Source organism: Stenella coeruleoalba (genome assembly GCF_951394435.1).
Source record: "Stenella coeruleoalba genome assembly, chromosome: 12".
In the NCBI taxonomy this organism is placed as follows: domain Eukaryota; kingdom Metazoa; phylum Chordata; class Mammalia; order Artiodactyla; family Delphinidae; genus Stenella; species Stenella coeruleoalba.
In genome coordinates this window covers 74,418,738-74,436,998 of record NC_137158.1, presented here as the reverse complement: position 1 = coordinate 74,436,998, position 18,261 = coordinate 74,418,738, and the positions used below count along the sequence as shown (strand labels likewise).

At 36.0% G+C, this 18,261-nt stretch overlaps 1 protein-coding gene across 3 annotated transcripts in view; it reads right to left on the bottom strand.

The window, feature by feature from the left end:
• Nucleotides 1-2,526: 2,526 nt before the first annotated feature.
• The window catches only part of TAB2 (TGF-beta activated kinase 1 (MAP3K7) binding protein 2), an 86,446-nt gene continuing 70,711 nt past the window's right edge, over nucleotides 2,527-18,261 (bottom strand). For all 3 annotated transcript variants that reach the window (XM_079939024.1, XM_079939025.1, XM_079939023.1), the window contains 4 exons: nucleotides 15,677-15,837; nucleotides 15,368-15,461; nucleotides 14,041-14,121; nucleotides 2,527-4,488 (listed from right to left, as the gene is read on the bottom strand). In XM_079939024.1, coding sequence (XP_079795150.1) covers nucleotides 4,346-4,488; nucleotides 14,041-14,121; nucleotides 15,368-15,461; nucleotides 15,677-15,837 — 479 coding nt within the window. In that variant the 3' untranslated portion in view covers nucleotides 2,527-4,345. The remainder of the gene's footprint in view (nucleotides 4,489-14,040; nucleotides 14,122-15,367; nucleotides 15,462-15,676; nucleotides 15,838-18,261) is intronic.

Below are 18,261 nucleotides of genomic sequence, written 5' to 3'. Positions count from 1 at the left end.
TGGGATCAGAGGAAAGATGTATTTCTGCCCTCAGAAGAGGGGGGCGGGAAAGAAAGAGGTAAAAGAAGGGGATCTGTAAAGAGAGGCTAGAATGAAGTGGACCTTGGGTCAATTTTAGGCTTAAAACAAATATGCAGATGTGCAAACACTGGACTAAGTCCTTTGAAGAAAGTGTTTATTTTCCTAGAGAAATAATTTGCTATTCTCCATCATAAAACGTACATTCTTTAGAGAGCTGGACATGCAAGAGAAATATAAACACACTTGATCTCCAGGTCAGCTTTGTAACCTTTGCAAAGCAATCAACCTTTTGACTTTAAAAGAGGGAAAGAATTACAGTGACTGAAATACCAAATTCTGATCGACTGAGATGTCCCTAGACCAATTCAGAGAAATAAATAGTAAACTTACCATTCTGTTCATTAATACTGTTGAGAAAAATGCCTCAAAACCCATTCATACAGAAACATAACCCAGTTTTAGGATAATCCGGTTCCTAGAGAGAAAAGAGGTTGGCTCAGATAGTTCCACATTTAAGCCCCTCAACACCTCTGTGAGGAGGGTTTAACGTTAATATAATTATCTTCCTTTAACAAGGCAAGGAAAGAAAAGCAAAGGACTATCCCAGGGTTACAGAGTAAATCTAGGGAGATGCCTGAATTGGATCCCAACTGTCCTGACTTTAAGATTTGAGGGGTCTATCTGGGGAATAAGGTGGCACAGTATTAAAAGTGCAACTGCTTTCATAACCTTCTTAAATAACTAGGTAAATTAATGAGCTATTGTACTGTAACATGGCAATTCTACTTTTGAACTTGTAATACAGGAAGAAATTTATAGTTGCAAAGACAATGCATTACCAAGCATTTTTAATGACTAACTACACTCCCTTAAAAAACAACAAGAACAACAACAAAAAAACACCAAACAGCCTACTACATATTGGGGGGGGGGAATCCAATTTAACAAATATAAAGCTACAAAGTTGTACTTTCTTTAGAGGAAGCCTTTTCTCTCAGTTGCCTAATTATATTTTCAGATGGAAACAATAAAAATTAAAATGCAGCCCTGAGTCATTTCATCTTCAAGTAAAATGGATACAATTATAGCTTCTAAAAACTAGAATCAAAAAAAAAATACGTTCACTTGTCACGGAGAAATATAAGCATTTTGTAATATTATATAGGAAACTATGCGAATACCTGGCACGCAGATATCAAATCTGGAATGGCGTTTGATGCCATTTAATATTATTTCCTAAGGCAACACGGTCAACTTCAATTACTCACAGACTGACGATTATATCTCGTACCATTTACTTAAACTTATCATTGTTCACTATAATTTCCCAACAACATTAAACTGGGATAGAGGAAACTGATGAAATGTCAGTTAACCTTGCTATTTATACATGCTTTGATTAAAATATAAGTTAAATAGCTAATATAGTTTTGAGCTATCATAGATATGAGTTTATGTACAATTTCAATTCTCCAATATAAAGTCAATTAATATTACACTGTAGTTTGGCCCTGCTTGTCATTTAAAAAAAATGGAAATTTTAAAAGAAAAATAAATTTTTATATTTTTTCCACAAAAATTCTCAATACAACATGCATCTTTGTATAACATACTAGTTATATAGTAGATACTGGCCAACATTTTGTTAAAAATAAAAGTTTTCCTGAGAAGTCCAGTTTACATGAACCGCTAACTGCCCACCTCCCCTTTCAATATAAAGCATGTCAGCACCCAAGGATGATCAGCAATGAGAAACGAAGTCCATCTTTCCATCTGAGGCTCTTAGTGCCTGCGATTCTATTTTAGTGCAATAATTCCTGAAGGTAGTCTCCAGACCACCAACATATCCAGACCTCGCATTCCCTGGCAAAGAATATTTATGTCCTACTAGGTTTTAAAAGACCAGTCAGGGCAAGGCAGAGCTTTCTGTAAGTTATGTCATAACAAGGTCAGCAAGGGCCACTCTGCTCTTTTCAAGCTCAGAAAAATTGAGTCATAATTTTTTGAAAACTCAATGTAAAGGTTCTCTTCAGGGGAAGCACCACCATCCTCAGCACTTACACATAATACGAGAGAGCAAATATTAACTAAATGACTACTCAGGCTAAATGGCCCAAGAAATCGCATTTAAAAATCCCAAAAGAAACAAAAGAAAAAGCTATAATAAACTCCGAGAAAAGCAATATTCATTTTTCTGCCTTAGCTTAAACATGATTGCTTTCACTCATTAGTTAAAAAGAAGCCTGCGGAAATTGATACAAGTAATCCAAGCAATGCAGTGGAATGCCGTGATGTCATGAGAAGACTCTAGAGAGTGAGCTTTCTCTGGTTTATATTAACTATCAAAGGTTCTTCTGGGGCATAAATTATCTCCTGTCCCACAGACTTTAAGAACAAGTCACAAAATCCACGTTAGAATAGAAGTGTTTTAATTTTTATAAATAACTTATCTGTTACAAAGATAGTTTTTACCCAGCTAAATCACAAAACCATCAACTCAAGATATCCAAATTACGTTTTATTAATAAAACAAGTAAAAACTGATTTATCAATCTTCACATAGAACTGCAGATGAAGCTGAAAAACAAGGCCTATTTTTAAAACAAAACGCATCAAATGTAAGGGCTTTGAGTTTGTCTAATTAACTAGGATTGTCATAGTTCTTCCCATATACAAGATGCAAAGCCTGGAAGTTAAGGCTTTGACATTCATATAGAATCACCTGTAATAATCCTGTTTATTTAAAAATATTCATTTGCAAACATTTACAGTGGGTGACAGTCTACATTACCTCCTATCTTTTGCTACATTTCAGCACTTCCCTTAGCCCCATTCTAAGCACTGATATATAATTCCATAATTGTTTTTTAAAATGCATACTGTTATTTCTTTTTCTTGATTTCATTTAGTTATATACACTCCTGATCATCTGAATATTTATTTTCCTTATAAAAATATATCATCAAAATAAAGAGATGCTTGAGGTTGCTTCAGTGTTCAAGTTTGCTTGTTTTTCTTTTTTCCAGCTCTTCTTCAGTTGTCCTAAATATGACTAGCCTTGTTTTATAAATATACATGATACTGCCACCAAGTCAGGTTTAGAAACGGATTGCCCCAACAGTAAAGCATTTAAACTTCTCTCCGAAAAAAGGGCTGTAGGTACTGCTGCTGTTGCTGGTTTTGAAACTGTACTTTCCCAATAGTAATCTCTTGTGAGAGTTCTGTGGGACACGAGGCAGATAAAGCAAGCTTAACCTTGTTGCTGTCAGTGGGTTAAAAATATCTTTTGTTTTAAGCTTCCCTGTGGAAGATAAAACACTGTGTTGTGTTACCCACTGCTAAAGTCAGTATATAGTGTGACCTATAGACGTAAGTCTTGTAATATTTTCTGCAATTCACTGTGCAGCATCTGTATGTCTTCACAGAACATCGGCACTCATGAGGGCAAAGTACAGAATAAGTAGAGGAAAGTTATTTTGTGCATAGTTTCATTTCATTAATGCTTTTTTTATTTTAAGGCATTGCTTCTCTCAGGTAAGGCTTAAAAAGGGACATGATCGTGCTTAATCACTAAAAGGAAAAAAGAAAATTAGTTAACAAAAGACTATTACACTATACATATAGAAATACAAGAAAATAATAAGGAAGAAAAGAAATCACTTAAAGCAGACTCGAGAGATCTGTACAGTAGGAAAGGCTTTGGGATATCTCACTCCATGTTTGTACAGACAATGCATGCTGCTTTTCTTTTCATCTTTAGACCCTAGATGCTGGCTTCACAGAGTGGAGACGTTTTCAGGGAAGACAAAGACAAAGCCAAGAGTACCACAGATTTGTGAAGTTCTTCCCCTATCCATTGGCACTATATGGCAGCAAACAGTTTTTAAATAGTTAAACCTTGTTCCTTTTCTTCATGTTTGTAGTGTTTCACCGAAAGCTTTAAAAAAAAAAAAAAAGCCATTGTTCTGTTCCTTCCTCCTGTCAAAATTCAGTAGTGACATGAGGGGAAAAGGTACTGGGAACACCTAGGTATTAATATATTGAGAATTATCCTTAATGGGCTACTGGTAACACTGTACATGGTTAGGCAGTGGGCAACCAAGTCTTTCAGCAGATTACCTTCATGTGATGAATTTCAACTGCCCATGACATTAGACTGAGGTATTATTAGCTCTGTGGGCTGACATTTAACATTAGCACAACACCATCTTGTCACACCTTCAATTTGACAAAATCCTATGTAGCAGTGAAACTTTTCCCCTGATGACAGACTAGTTTCTTGAACTTCAGATGTGGTTTTAGGGAAGATATAGGGCCTCTTGGCTCAGAAATGCCTTGGCATCTCACACTGTTCACAACGGATTAAGGCTGGATGGTTCAAAAAAGTACAGGCAGTACAATTCCACTGAGCCCCCTCATCATCTTCTGTGTCTTGAGTCTTTGGTGTTTTGATGGTGGACCTTTGATCTGTAAGGAAGCAAAAATCGCAAAGTCATAAATTACTGGCAACTTTAAACACTATTTGTACTGCACAGCATGAAACAGCTTGTTAAACAAGTGAAGCAGCTAGCTGAAACTGACACACACGCTTGATCCTTACAACCTGTCTCTGTCAGGCTGGCACCTCTCCACTGGGGAACAGCAACATGTACATGACATAACCACCTCAATATCTCCTCAAAGGGGAAAAGAGCATCATTTCCCCCAATTTATAGCAGGAGAAAAGGGAAGTCAATTCATATGGTAACTAATAGCCAAGATTACCATAATGTCAACTAATATGGTGAAAAGGTGTCCAACCACAATGTAATACTGCTAGTGCAGTTATGTCTGATTAAAGTTTGAGTTTCATTTCTCACTGAAGTAGTATTTATATTTTTGTTTTCTACCAGGAATGGAAGTTTTTGTTAAATGTTCTCTATCTGAACAACACAAATAAAATATAAAGATGAACTAATTTCTAAAATCTTATTTATTTAACTAAATATCGACAATAGACCTTGGAGGAGTAAATCAGTATAAAATTTTACCAGACTTTATTTCTCACTTTATTTTAAAATCATATTTATTATGGAACACGAGAAAGACTATTAGATTAAAGATTAAGAGTTGTGAGAATGGAGTTCTACTCCTGGCTCTGCCACTAACTCCTAATTTCTTTGCTCTGTGATCTTAGATAAGAAATCATGTATCCTCTACATCTAATCTTTCTTACCTATAAAATAAAGTCACTGCAGCTTTATGAGGCCAATGTTCTAGAATGTTTGAAAGTACAGAGGTAACTTAAATATAAGGAATAATTATATTCCTCCATGGTTGTATCTAAGATGAAATTACGTTTATGAAACTACTTTTTTGGGGGAGGGAGGTACCATTATAATTTCAGAATAGTATCCCTACAAATTATTGTGGAGACGTTTTAAGTAAAAGGAGCATGCATTGTTGGATCTCTCCAGTCAAGGTTTATAATTTGTAGTTTCCAAACTATGTTAAGATAATGTATATTAATTTGAAAATTCTACCTGCTCCATGGAGTTGATAACTAAATGATACCTTTTCTGCTATTTTAAAAGACAAACTATTGTATATAGTAGATGAAAATATCAAGTTTCTATAACAAATTTAAAATCATTAAGCTATGTTTGGTACTTTGTACCCCTTTAGCAGCACTTTACTGTTTGGCGTTAAACACTTTATTGCAAAATTCCCACTTTAAGCATTGGTCAGAATTTTTTAGGCATCACCACAATTTCTGGCACATGCATGGGCAGCATGGAAGTACTATTTATACAGTAATTTTCTTTAAATTGAATAACTTTAAAACAAATATCTATTTAAGGTTTACCTAAGTAAAAATATTTGAAAAATCAAGGGTCTGACAGTACTAATTAGTATCCTCTAAGACACATTAAAATAAATACAGTTAAAAAAAAGTTTGACTTTTTACCATCTACAATTATTTCACACTCCATACCTGGGAAACATTTTATAGCATAACTGTTTTTATCTGGGGATAATCCAGTCTACTTACTAGAATTTTGGTCTCACCAAGGTTAGAAAACATTCCTACCTGGCACATTTTCAGTAAAACCTTGTCTTTCCTTTTCGTTTAACTACAAAGGTTTTTTAGGAAGGCTACTCAATCTATATTAACACTTCAATCTATTATTAAGTGCCAGAATCTTCTTCATTATTTAAGTAATATCTAAGGTATCAATAGAGGACCTAATTTTTTTTTTAAATGGAAAAATCTCCAATGGTTTTCTTACATCTGCACGATCTCTTTTGGTACTTAGAATTATGACTCTTATTTATGAGTGGTATTTGGAAACTAAGTAACCACCAGAATTGAAAAAAGAGGAAATTAGGTGGCACAGGATGACTTGTGATTGCCACACTTCATTTTAGCTGTTAAAAAACCCTGCGTTGGGCTTCCCTGGTGGCACAGTGGTTGAGAGTCTGCCTGCCGAGGCAGGGGACACGGGTTCGTGCCCAGGTCCGGGAAGATCCCACATGCTGCGGAGCGGCTGGGCCCATGAGCCATGGCCGCTGAGCCTGCGCGTCCGGAGTCTGTGCTCCGCAACGGGAGAGGCCACAACAGTGAGAGGCCCGCATACCGCAAAAGCAAACAAACAAACAAACGAACAAAAACCCATAAAAAACCCTGCATTGTCTGTTGGTGGAAATGTAAACTGATATAGCCACTACAGAGAACAGTATGGCGGTTCCTTAAAAACCTAAAAATAGAACTACCATACGACCCAGCAATCCCACTACTGGGCATATACCCTGAGAAAATAATAATTCAAAAAGAGTCATGGGATGGGGCTCTTTGGTGGAGCTAATGGCAGACTCTGGCAGGGCTCAAGGAGAACTTCCCAGTACTTCTGCTGCCAGTGTCCTCGTCCCCATAGTGAGCCACAGCCACCGCTGACTCTGCAGGAGACCCTCCAACACTAGCAGATAAAGAAACAGAGGCTAAAGACCCGTTAGCAGGAAAGTCAGCACTGGAACTCAGGACTTCTGACTGCAGAGACCACCCACACACTTCCACATCTTCTGTTTCTCTCAAGGCCCAGCCCTGTCTTCCGAAGAGAGATCGGGTGCTGACAGGGTCTTGGTGCTCTGGCCGGATGTCAGGCCTGAGCCTCTGAGGTGGGAGAGCCGAGTTCAGGACACTGGACCACTAGAGGCCTCCCAGCCCCATGTAATATCAAACAGCGAAAGCTCTCCCAGAGACCTCCATCTCAACACTAAGACTCAGCTCCACTCAGTGCTTCACCCAGCAAACTACAGTGCTGGGCACCCTATGCCAAACAACTAGCAAGACAGGAACACAACCCCACCCATTAGCAGACAGGCTGCCTAAAATCATAATAAGGTCACAGACGCCCCAAAACACACAACTGGACGTGGTCCTGCCCACCAGAAAGGCAAGATCCTGCCTCATCCACCAGAACACAGGCACTAGTCCCCTCCACCAGGAAGCCTGCACAACCCACTGAACCAACCTTAGCCACTGGGGTCAGACACCAAAAACATGGGAATTACTAACCTGCAGCCTGTGAAAAGGAGACTCCAAACACAGTAAATTAAGCAAGATAAGACAGAGAAACACACAGCAGATGAAGGAGCAAGGTAAAAACACACCAGACCAAACAAATGAAGAGGAAATAGGCAGTCTACCTGAAAAAGAATTCACAGTAATGATAGTAAAGATGATCCCAAATCTTGGAAATAGAATGGAGAAAATACAAGAAACGTTTAACAAGGACTTGGAAGAACTAAAGAGGAAACAAACAATGACATATAACACAATAAATGAAATTTAAAATTCTCTAGAAGGAATCAATAGCAGAATAACTGAGGCAGAAGAACGGATAAGTGACCTGGAAGATAAAATACTGGAAATAACTACCACAGAGCAGAATAAAGAAAAAAGAATGAAAAGAATTGAGGAAAGTCTTAGAGACCTCTGAGACAACACTGAACACACCAACATTCGAATTATAGGGGTCCCAGAAGCAGAAGAGAAAAAAGAAAGGGAGTGAGAAAATATCTGAAGAGATTATAGTTGAAAACTCCCCTAATATGGGTAAGGAAATAGTCAATCGAGTCCAGGAAGCACAGACAGTCCCATACAGGATAATCCAAGGAAAAACACGCCAAGACACATATTAATCAAACTATCAAAATTAAAAACAAAGAAAAAATACTAAAAGCAGCAGTGAAAAGTAACAATTAACATACAAGGGAATCCCCATAAGGATAACAGCTGCTCTTTCAGCAGAAACTCTGCAAGCCAGAAGGGAGTGGCAGGACATATTTAAACCGATGAAAGGGGAAAACCTACAACCAAGATTACTCTACCCAGCAAGGATCTCACCCAGATTCCACAGAGAAATTAAAACCTTTAGAGATAAGCAAAAGCTAAGAGAATTCAGCACCACCAAACCAGCTCTACAACAAATGCTAAAGGAACTTCTCTAGGCAGGAAACACAAGAGAAGGAAAAGACTTACAATAACAAAGCCAGAAGAATTAAGAAAATGGTAATAGGAACATACATATCGCTAACTACCTTAAATGTAAATGGATTAAATGCTCCAACCAAAAGACACAGACTGGCTGAATGGATACAAAAACAAGACCCATATATATGCTGTCTACAAGAGACCCACTTCAGACCTAGAGACACATACAGACTGAAAATTAGGGGATGGAAAAAGATATTCCATGCAAATGGAAATCAAAAGAAAGCTGGAGTAGCAATTCTCATATCAGACAAAATAGACTTTAAAATAAAGACTATTACAAAAGACAAAAATGGAGACTACATAATGATCAAGGGATCAATCCAAGAAGAAGATATAACAATTGTAAATATTCATGCACCCAACATAGGAGCACCTTAATACATAAGGCAAATGCTAACAGCCACAAAATAGGAAATCGACAGTAACACAATCATAGTTGGGGACTTTAACACCTCACTTTCACCGATGGACAGATCATCCAAAATGAAAATAAACAAGGAAACACAAGCTTTAAATGATACATTAAACAAGATGGACTTAATTGATATTTATAGGACATTCCATCCAAAAACAGCAGATTACACTTTCTTCTCAAGTGCTCATGGAATATTCTCCAGGATAGATCATATCTTGGGTCACAAATCAAGCGTTGGTGAATTTAAGAAAATTGAAATCGTATCAAATATCTTTTCCGACCTCAACACTATGAGACTAGATATCAATTACAGGAAAAAATCTGTAAAAAATACAAACACATGGAGGCTAAACAATACACTACTAAATAACCAAGAGATCACTGAAGAAATCAAAGAAGAAACCAAAAAATACCTAGGAACAAATGACAATGAAAACATGATGACCCAAAACCTATGGGATGCAGCAAAAGCAGTTCTAAGAGGGAAGTTTATCGCAATGCAATGCTACTTCAAGAAACAAGAAACATCTCAAATAAAGAACCTAAACTTACACCTAAAGCAATTAGAGAAAGAACAAAAAACCCCCAAAGTTAGTAGAAGGAAAGAAATAAAGATCAGATCAGAAATAAATGAAAAAGAAATGAAGGAAACGATAGCAAAGATCAATAAAACTAAAAGCTGGTTCTTTAAGAAGATAAACAAAATTGATAAACCATTAGCCAGACTCATCAAGAAAAAAAGGGAGAAGACTCAAATCAACAGAATTAGAAATGAAAAAGGAGAAGTAATAACTGACAATGCAGAAACACAAATGAGCATGAGAGATTACTACAAGCAGCTATACGCCAATAAAATGGACAACCTGGAAGAAATGGACAAATTCTTAGGAAAGCAAAACCTTCCAAGACTGAACCAGGAAGAAACAGAAAATATAAACAGACCAATCACAGGCACTGAAATTGAGACTATGATTAAAAATCTTCCAACAAAAGCCCAGGACCAGATGGCTTCACAGGCGAATTCTATCAAACATTTAGAGAAGAGTAACACCTATCCTTCTCAAACACTTCCAAAATATAGCAGAGGGAGGAACACTCCCAAACTCATTCCACGAGGCCACCATCACCCTGCTACCAAAACCAGACAAAGATGCCACAAAAATATGAAAACTACAGGCCAGTATAACTGATGGGCATAGATGCAAAAATCCTCAACAAAATACTGGCAAACAGAATCCAACAGCACATTAAAAGGATCATACACCACGATCAAGTGGGGTTAATCCCAGGAATGCAAGGATTCTTCAATATACACAAATCAATCAATGTGATAAACGATATTAACAAATTAAAGGAGAAAAACCATATGATCATCTCAATAGATGCAGAAAATGCTTTTGACAAAATTCAACACCCATTTATGAAAAAAACCCTGCAGAAAGTAGGGAGAGAGGGAACTCACCTCAACATAATAAAGGCCATATATGACAAACCCACAGCCAACATCGTTCTCAATGGTGAAAAACTGAAACCATTTCCACTAAGATCAGGAACAAGACAAGGTTGCCCACTCTCACCACTATTATTCAACATAGTTTTGGAAGTTTTAGCCACAGCAATCAGAGAAGAAAAAGAAATAAAAGGAATCCAAATCGGAAAAGAAGAAGTAAAATTGTCATTGTTTGAAGATGACATGATACTATGCATAGAGAATCCTAAAGATGCTACCAGAAAAATACTAGAGCTAATCAATGAATGTGGTAGAGTAGCAGGATACAAAATTAACGCACAGAAATCTCTTGCATTTCTGTACACTAATGATGAAAAATCTGAAAGAGAAATTAAGGAAACACTCCCATTTACCACTGCAACAAAAAGAATAAAATACCTAGGAATAAACCTACCTAAGGAGACAAAAGACCTGTATGCAGAAATCTAAGACACTGAAGAAAGAAACTAAAGATGATACAAACAGATGGAGAGTTATACCATGTTCTTGGACTGGAAGAATCAACACTGTGAAAATGACTCTACTACCCAAAGCAGTCTACAGATTCAGTGCAATCCCTATCAAACTACATATGGCATTTTTCACAGAACTAGAACAAAAAATTTCACAATTTGTATGAAAACAAAAAAGACCCCGAATAGCCAAAGCAATCTTGAGAAAGAAAAAAGGAGCTGGAGGAATCAGGCTCCCTGACTTCAGACTATACTACAAAGCGACAGTAAACAAGAAAGTATGGTACTGGCACAAAAAGAGAAATATAGATCAATGGAACAGGATAGAAAGCCCAGAGATAAACCCACGCACCTATGGTCACCTTATCTTTGATAAAGGAGGCAAGGATATACAATGGAGAAAAGACAGCCTCTTCAGTAAGTGGTGCTGGGAAAACTGGACAGGTACATGTAAAAGAATGAAATTAGAACACTCCCTAACACCGTACACAAAAATAAACTCAAAATGGATTTAAGACCTAAATGTAAGGCCAGACACTATAAAACTCTTAGAAGAAAACACAGGCAGAACGCTCCATGACATAAACCACAGCAAGATCCTTTTTGACCCACCTCCTAGAGAAATGGAAATAAAACCAAAAATAAACAAATGGGACCTAATGAAACTTAAAAGCTTTTGCACAGCAAAGGAAAACATAAACAAGACAAAAAGACAACCCTCAGAATGCGAGAAAATATTTGCAAATAAAGCAACTGACAAAGGATTAATCTCCAAAATATACAAGCAGCTCATGCACCTCAATATCAAAAAAACAAACAACTCAATCCAAAAATGGGCAGAAGACCTAAATAGACATTTCTCCAAAGAAGATATACAGATTGTCAACAAACACATGAAAGGATGCTCAACATCACTAATCATTAGAGAAATGCAAATCAAAACTACAATGAGGTACCACCTCACACCGGTCAGAATGCCATCATCAAAAAACCTACAAACAATAAATGCTGGAGAGGGTGTGGAGAAAAGGAAACCCTCTTGCACTGTTGGTGGGAATGTAAATTGATAGAGCCACTATGGAGAACAGTATGGAGGTTCCTCAAAAAACTAAAAATAGAACTACCATACAACCCAACCCAGCAATCCCACTACTGGGCATATACCCTGAAAAAACCGTAATTCAAAAAGAGTCATGTACCACAATGTTCACTGCAGCTCTATTTACAATAGCCAGGACATGGAAGCAACTTAAGTGTTCATCGACAGATGAATGGATAAAGATGTGGCACATATATACAATGGAATATTACTCAGCCATAAAAAGAAACGAAATTGGGTTATTTGTAGTGAGGTGGATGGACCTAGAGACTGTCATACAGAACGAAGTTAAGTCAGAAAGAGAAAAACAAATACCGTATGCTAACATATATATATGGAATCTAAAAAAAAAAGAAAAATGGTTATGAAGAACCTAGGGGCAGGACAGGAATAAAGATGCGCAGACGTAGAGAATGGACTTGAGGACACGGAGAGGGGAAAGGGTAAGCTGGGGCAAAGAGAGAGTGGCATGGACATATATACACTACCAAATGTAAAATAGCTAGTGGGAAGCAGCTGCATAGCACAGGGAGATCAGCTCTGTGCTTTGTGACCACCTAGAGGGGTGGGATAGGGAGGGTGGAAGGGAGACACAAGAGGGAGGAGATATGGGGATGTATGTATATATATATATAGCTGATTCACTTTGTTATACAGCAGAAACTAACACACCATTGTAAAGCAATTATACTCCAATAAAGATGTTAAAAAAACAAACAAAAAACACCCCTGCATTGTGAAGTAGAACTGATTTCAAGAACTAAGTAAACCTCTATAAGTGAAACTAGTAACTCCCTATTTTAGCTTTAAGGCAAAAATGACTGATTCTTTATTTCTCCCAAAGTAGCCAGTACACAAGCTTCTATCTTTTCTGCAAAGGTTTTTAAGTACTGGAGTTTTTCTTTTCGAACTTTTTATCATGGGAGAACGGTGAAATAAACCCTCAGGCACTTATCCTGCTTCTACAACTCTCAAGACAAATCTTATTTCATCTATATTCCACCTCCCTCCTAACCTCAACACATAAGTACTGGATTATGTTGAAACAAAACAGGATCTTTTTATATGAAAATTTTAGTTTTTGAAAGACAGTAAGAAAGAGTGTATTAAGGCAACTCACTTAGAGGCTAAAATACCCACTTTGCTTATTTTAGGAAGCTAGGCTATACCACTGTTTTCTTTATTCCTTTATTCAATTAACATCCAAATAGCATCCAATGTCTGAACACTGGCTTCCCCATGTACTATGCCAAATACCCTAATCTCACTTTTGCTCCTTTGTAATAAGAGTTCATTACGTTCCAGCTAACAATGTTTAAAGACATTTAAATTAAAAAATATGAAGATAAAGCTAGGCCTAATTAAATTATACTTGAACAAAAACGAGTGGACAGCACAGGATACTGAAAGAGACTATGAAAATTCTTGTAACAAACTAAAAAACTAGTAACATACTTGTTTCTTTCTTATTCCCATTTTATATGTTTTTTAATGCCTGGAGTAAAAAAACCCACACAAATGTTCCGACATCTCTTAGTTTGGTGTCTATACAGTCTGTGAATATCAGTGATGTAAAAATGATAATAGGTAATTATTTTAAAAAACCATTCGTCTGAAATTCAGAGTATTTTGATTACAGAGAACTATGCGTAAACTATATAGGACAGAATACTCATGAAAAATAAACTTTCCTAAGGTGTCTTCCTTAACGTTTGTCTAAAATTTCAAAGAATGCAAGTTTCCGCACCTGGTGATCTTTTTTTTTTGGCCAAGATTTGCTATTTTGGGAGTATATGATGAATCCTTAGGACATGCATATTACTTTTCAAGAGCTAAGTACATTACATTTTTGCACCCCTCCAATTCCCAGCATGTAAGTGAAAATAAATATCTTCCGAATGAATCCATCCAAGAATGCCGAAGTTTGAAGCACTTCTAGAGTGGAAGGTTTTCCAAAACCTTGCTTTTCAAAATGCAACAGTTCTCACGCTTACTGGACACACTAACCTTTGGGTTTTGGTGGCACAGGACCTACAAATCCAATATTGTCATAAAAGTTATGAATAGCGCTGGGATTAAAATGTGGTCCTGAAATACATAAAAAGTAAGTATATCAATGCTTATAGCTCAAAAATATTAAAAAAATTGTTAAAAAAACCAAATATTTTTTTTCTAAAAAATATCACAGTATAAATAGAAGAAATAAATACTTTTTGCACCTCTAATGTCAAATTACATGTCAGGGTTTCAAAAACAGCTGAGATAGGTATAATATAGTACCCATAACAGAGGTCTAAGTGGTAAATTGGGGAAGAAGTCAAATTAATGCCAGTAAGACAGTAACAGAATTAGAACTAGACGCCTGTTCTATGTGACAAGATAACTTAAAATTTAACAATTTAAAATACAATTTTAACATGGTCTTAAGCAACTAAATAGCTTGGTTTCAAGTAAGTATAGAAACCTTGTAGTAATGTAATAAAATGCTTCAGATTTTAAACAAAGTTCAAGAATTATAGTTTCTAGACTGGCACTAACTTCCTTTTTCTCTCCAAAGTTAAATTATGGCATTTTCAATGAATGTTTCAAGATAAACAGCTTACTTACTAAAATAAAACAAATCATCTTTCAGTTTAATGGATTTTGGCACATACTAAGAAGTATGATTAAGGGCTTATTTTTCGGCTTCTTCCCTTTCCTGTCTTTTCCATTCTATATATTTCTATTATTTCTAAACTTCAGAATTAGGTTTAAGTTATAAATATTCCTTTTAGTTGTCTATGGAACTGAATTGTAAACATTTTTTTGTTTTACAATAAGCAGTTATTGCTTGTCAAGAATAGCTCAAGTATAATAAACTATCATTGTCCTAAAAATATATAAGCCGTATTTTTATTTTCTTCTCTATTTTAGCAATTAAGAAAGTACCATTAGGGTGGCGATGCCTTTTAAATTATGTTCTTAAAAGCATAATTCTTGAAAGGGAAAAAGGTATATGAGGTACGTACATCTTAATCTTATTAAATATTGTACCAGATTATACTAATACATAACAGCAATACTTTTGACAATACAGCCAGACATACTAATCACTGTCTTCCCTTAACACATGACTAAAGGGGCTTTGAAGGCTATACAATGTATCAAATTACTCCTCAACCAAATACATAACTTTGGGGGGGAGTGGAGAGTGAGTGAAAACAAAAATCCAAGTAGCACTATACGCTCCAAAGTCAAATCTGAAACAGTAAGATCACAATTGATAAGTCTGGTTTTAGCCATGGGAAAAGAGTTGGTAAAAATGAGTTTCAGCTGAGTATGCATTGAACTTTACCTCTGGCTTGAAAAAGATCAATTTCTTTGGTTAAGCAGTCAATGTCAATCTGGAGTTGTCTATTACAACTTCTCAATTGCTGCATTTCTTCGAGCTGAAAAATAATTCCATGTGAGAAGGATCTACATTGAACTCTTGTGTTATTAGCTTAGAAAGAGTGAAATTTTGCAGGGGGAGGTAAGGACAGAGAAAGAAGTATGAATTAAGAGCATTTCTAGAAAACAAGATCAAGCTTTCATACTTATGACAGATTGCCTATTCTCATGTTCAAGCATAGCAGTCACAACAGTTAGAGAAAGAAAGACTTACTGAAGGTATTTGGGATATGGAATTTGATCTTTTCAGACGCCTTCGAGTTAGATTGTTTTCCATTTCATTGACCTCAGATTTTAGTTTATCCAGCTTTTTCTTTTGAATCTCAAGTTCTCTTTGAAGTCGTTCCATTCTGGCCTTCTGATGTACCAAAAGAGCTGCAATACATATTAGTAAATATGAGGACCCACCCAGGTTAGTCAATTAACCTTTAAACAGCCTTGGGAAAACAAAACAATGACTACTTCTGTGACAAACAAGAGGCTGCCAAGAATCCCAAAGATAAAAATAACACAAAATATTGTGAGTTAAACATTTAAAATTTCAAAATTTTTACTTGAAAATTATTTTAATCATTTAAGCATACAAATGTCACTCATTTTTTTGGGGGGGGGGAGATTTTAATATGGCCAATGACAGCATTTTTGCCTATAACCGCTCAAAAGGTCTAGTAGAGTCAATTAACCTACTTACTATTTAATTCAAATTTGACCCCTTGAAAGGATAAGCCCCTCTACTCCAAAGAGTCTGACATGTTTGGACTATACATAAGGTATCCTAATATAGACATGTTATAGATATTTTAGAAGGGAACATGAGTTAGGTTAAATCCATTTTGATGTACACAACAACTAAAACTGATTTCAATTCATATGAATGTTAACATTAAATTCCTCAAACTGCAAATTAAAAACAATACCATTCAGATAAATCAAACACATTTTCTTATATTGCAATTACATTTTGTGAAAATATTTTCCTAAGATTTCATAAGGAAAGAAAATAAGCAATCAATCTTGTCACATGAATGATGAATTGCTTGGGAAACCTTATTAAACCATAAAAATTGGTATATGTTCCTGCCATCTCTGGACAATGTGAGCTTCACTTCTTAGGACACTGGACTGGTAGTGAAGATACCTGAATAGACTTCTATTAAAAGGCAGCTTGGGATGATTCTACCATGAGAAAACAGGCAGATTTTGGAAAATACAATAAATAACCTCTAAAAATGAAAAAGTCAAGTCGATTAAACAGATTAGATTAATGCTAAACAGTCATCATCAATCAAACTCAAATTTCCATGAATCTAAAAAATAAGGAAAAGGCTATATACATTCAGGCCATTCAATCTGGTAGTGTACTCTAGAATCAGAATTAGGGTGTGAGGTGCGGGAGGCTAGTTAGGCTCAAGTACTTTAAAATTAACTTTAAACAATACATAATTTTTCCCAACAAAAATTTGACACTAATATAATCCACAGGTATTTCCTCTGTAATTCTTTCTTACTTATTGGAAGAAAAGAGTATTAGGGCATTATGTTTCAAGTTTTAAAAACCACGACTGATTCTTGCTACCCTCTCCCCCATTTTAATATATATTCTAAGAACACAGGGCAGTGTTTTTGGAGGTACACATGTTCCTGGTAGAAAACTCTCCATGTCTCTGTACATCCATACCTACCCCAAGCTTGTTCTGTCAGGCTTTTATTAATGTGGTTTATTTTATTTGAATTGCAGACTTTTATCCCTCTATTTCCAAAATATAAGAATTCTGCATTAGGGTTTATTTTATTCTCTTAAAAAAGATGAGGAGTGGGCTGTTAATTTTTGAGTGGGATAATAAGAGGAGAAAGACAGAGGCACGAAGTGGGAATGAAGGGCAAGGCAAAGGAGAACTAGGAGTACGTAATACACTTTCCTTCGTTTCTAAACCCTAACCACCTACCAACATGTCTCAAGTGGCATTAGACATTTGTTCAAATTAATGATTACTTAAAAGCAGTATTTCTTAAAAGTAATGGAGATTTTCTCCCTAAAAGTTTTTTCCTAAATATGTTAAAAAAAAAAACCCACAACTTTTAAAAAATACATGTATTTATTTATTTTATTTTTGGCTGCGCTGGGTCTTCATTGCTGCGCACAGGCTTTCTCTAGTAGCCGCGAGCGGTGGCTACTCTTCTAAAACACATTTACTTAGTGGTTCTAATGATATGTGATAATTCATATGTGTGCTGAATTAGAAAATAAGATATACATTTGTTATATTATTTAATATTATATATGGAGAGGGGATAAGAACAGATTTTCTAAGAAATTGAAACCCAACCTATATTACACTCTGAGTGGTCAAAATTCATACCACGAGGGCAGGGAGAGAACCTCAAAGTAAGGAGTTATAACAATTAAATACGAAGAATCAATTATATTAGCGAGGACTTCCATTTAAAGATGATTGAGCATTGCATTTACATAATCTTCTGCCTCCTGAAACCCCATGAAAATGACAGAGGAATAAAACTGATAGAATCCAACAATGATAAAAAATAGGAAGAAGGCAATAAATGGACGAGAAATTTCAACAAGTTTCTGGAGAATGAAAGTAGATGAAGTGGCATAGGTTTATGAAGGAGAAAGCTGCAGTCTCATAGACAAGTACTGTACTGCAAAGAGGCAGCTAACTTGCCTGCAGAAACCTAAAGAGGCTCCAGACTTTGGAGAATGAAGGTAACAACAGAAGGCAGAAGTGAGCAGTGGGCCAGAAAAGGGGGTTAATTGGATGTCTCTATGGAACAGCTGAT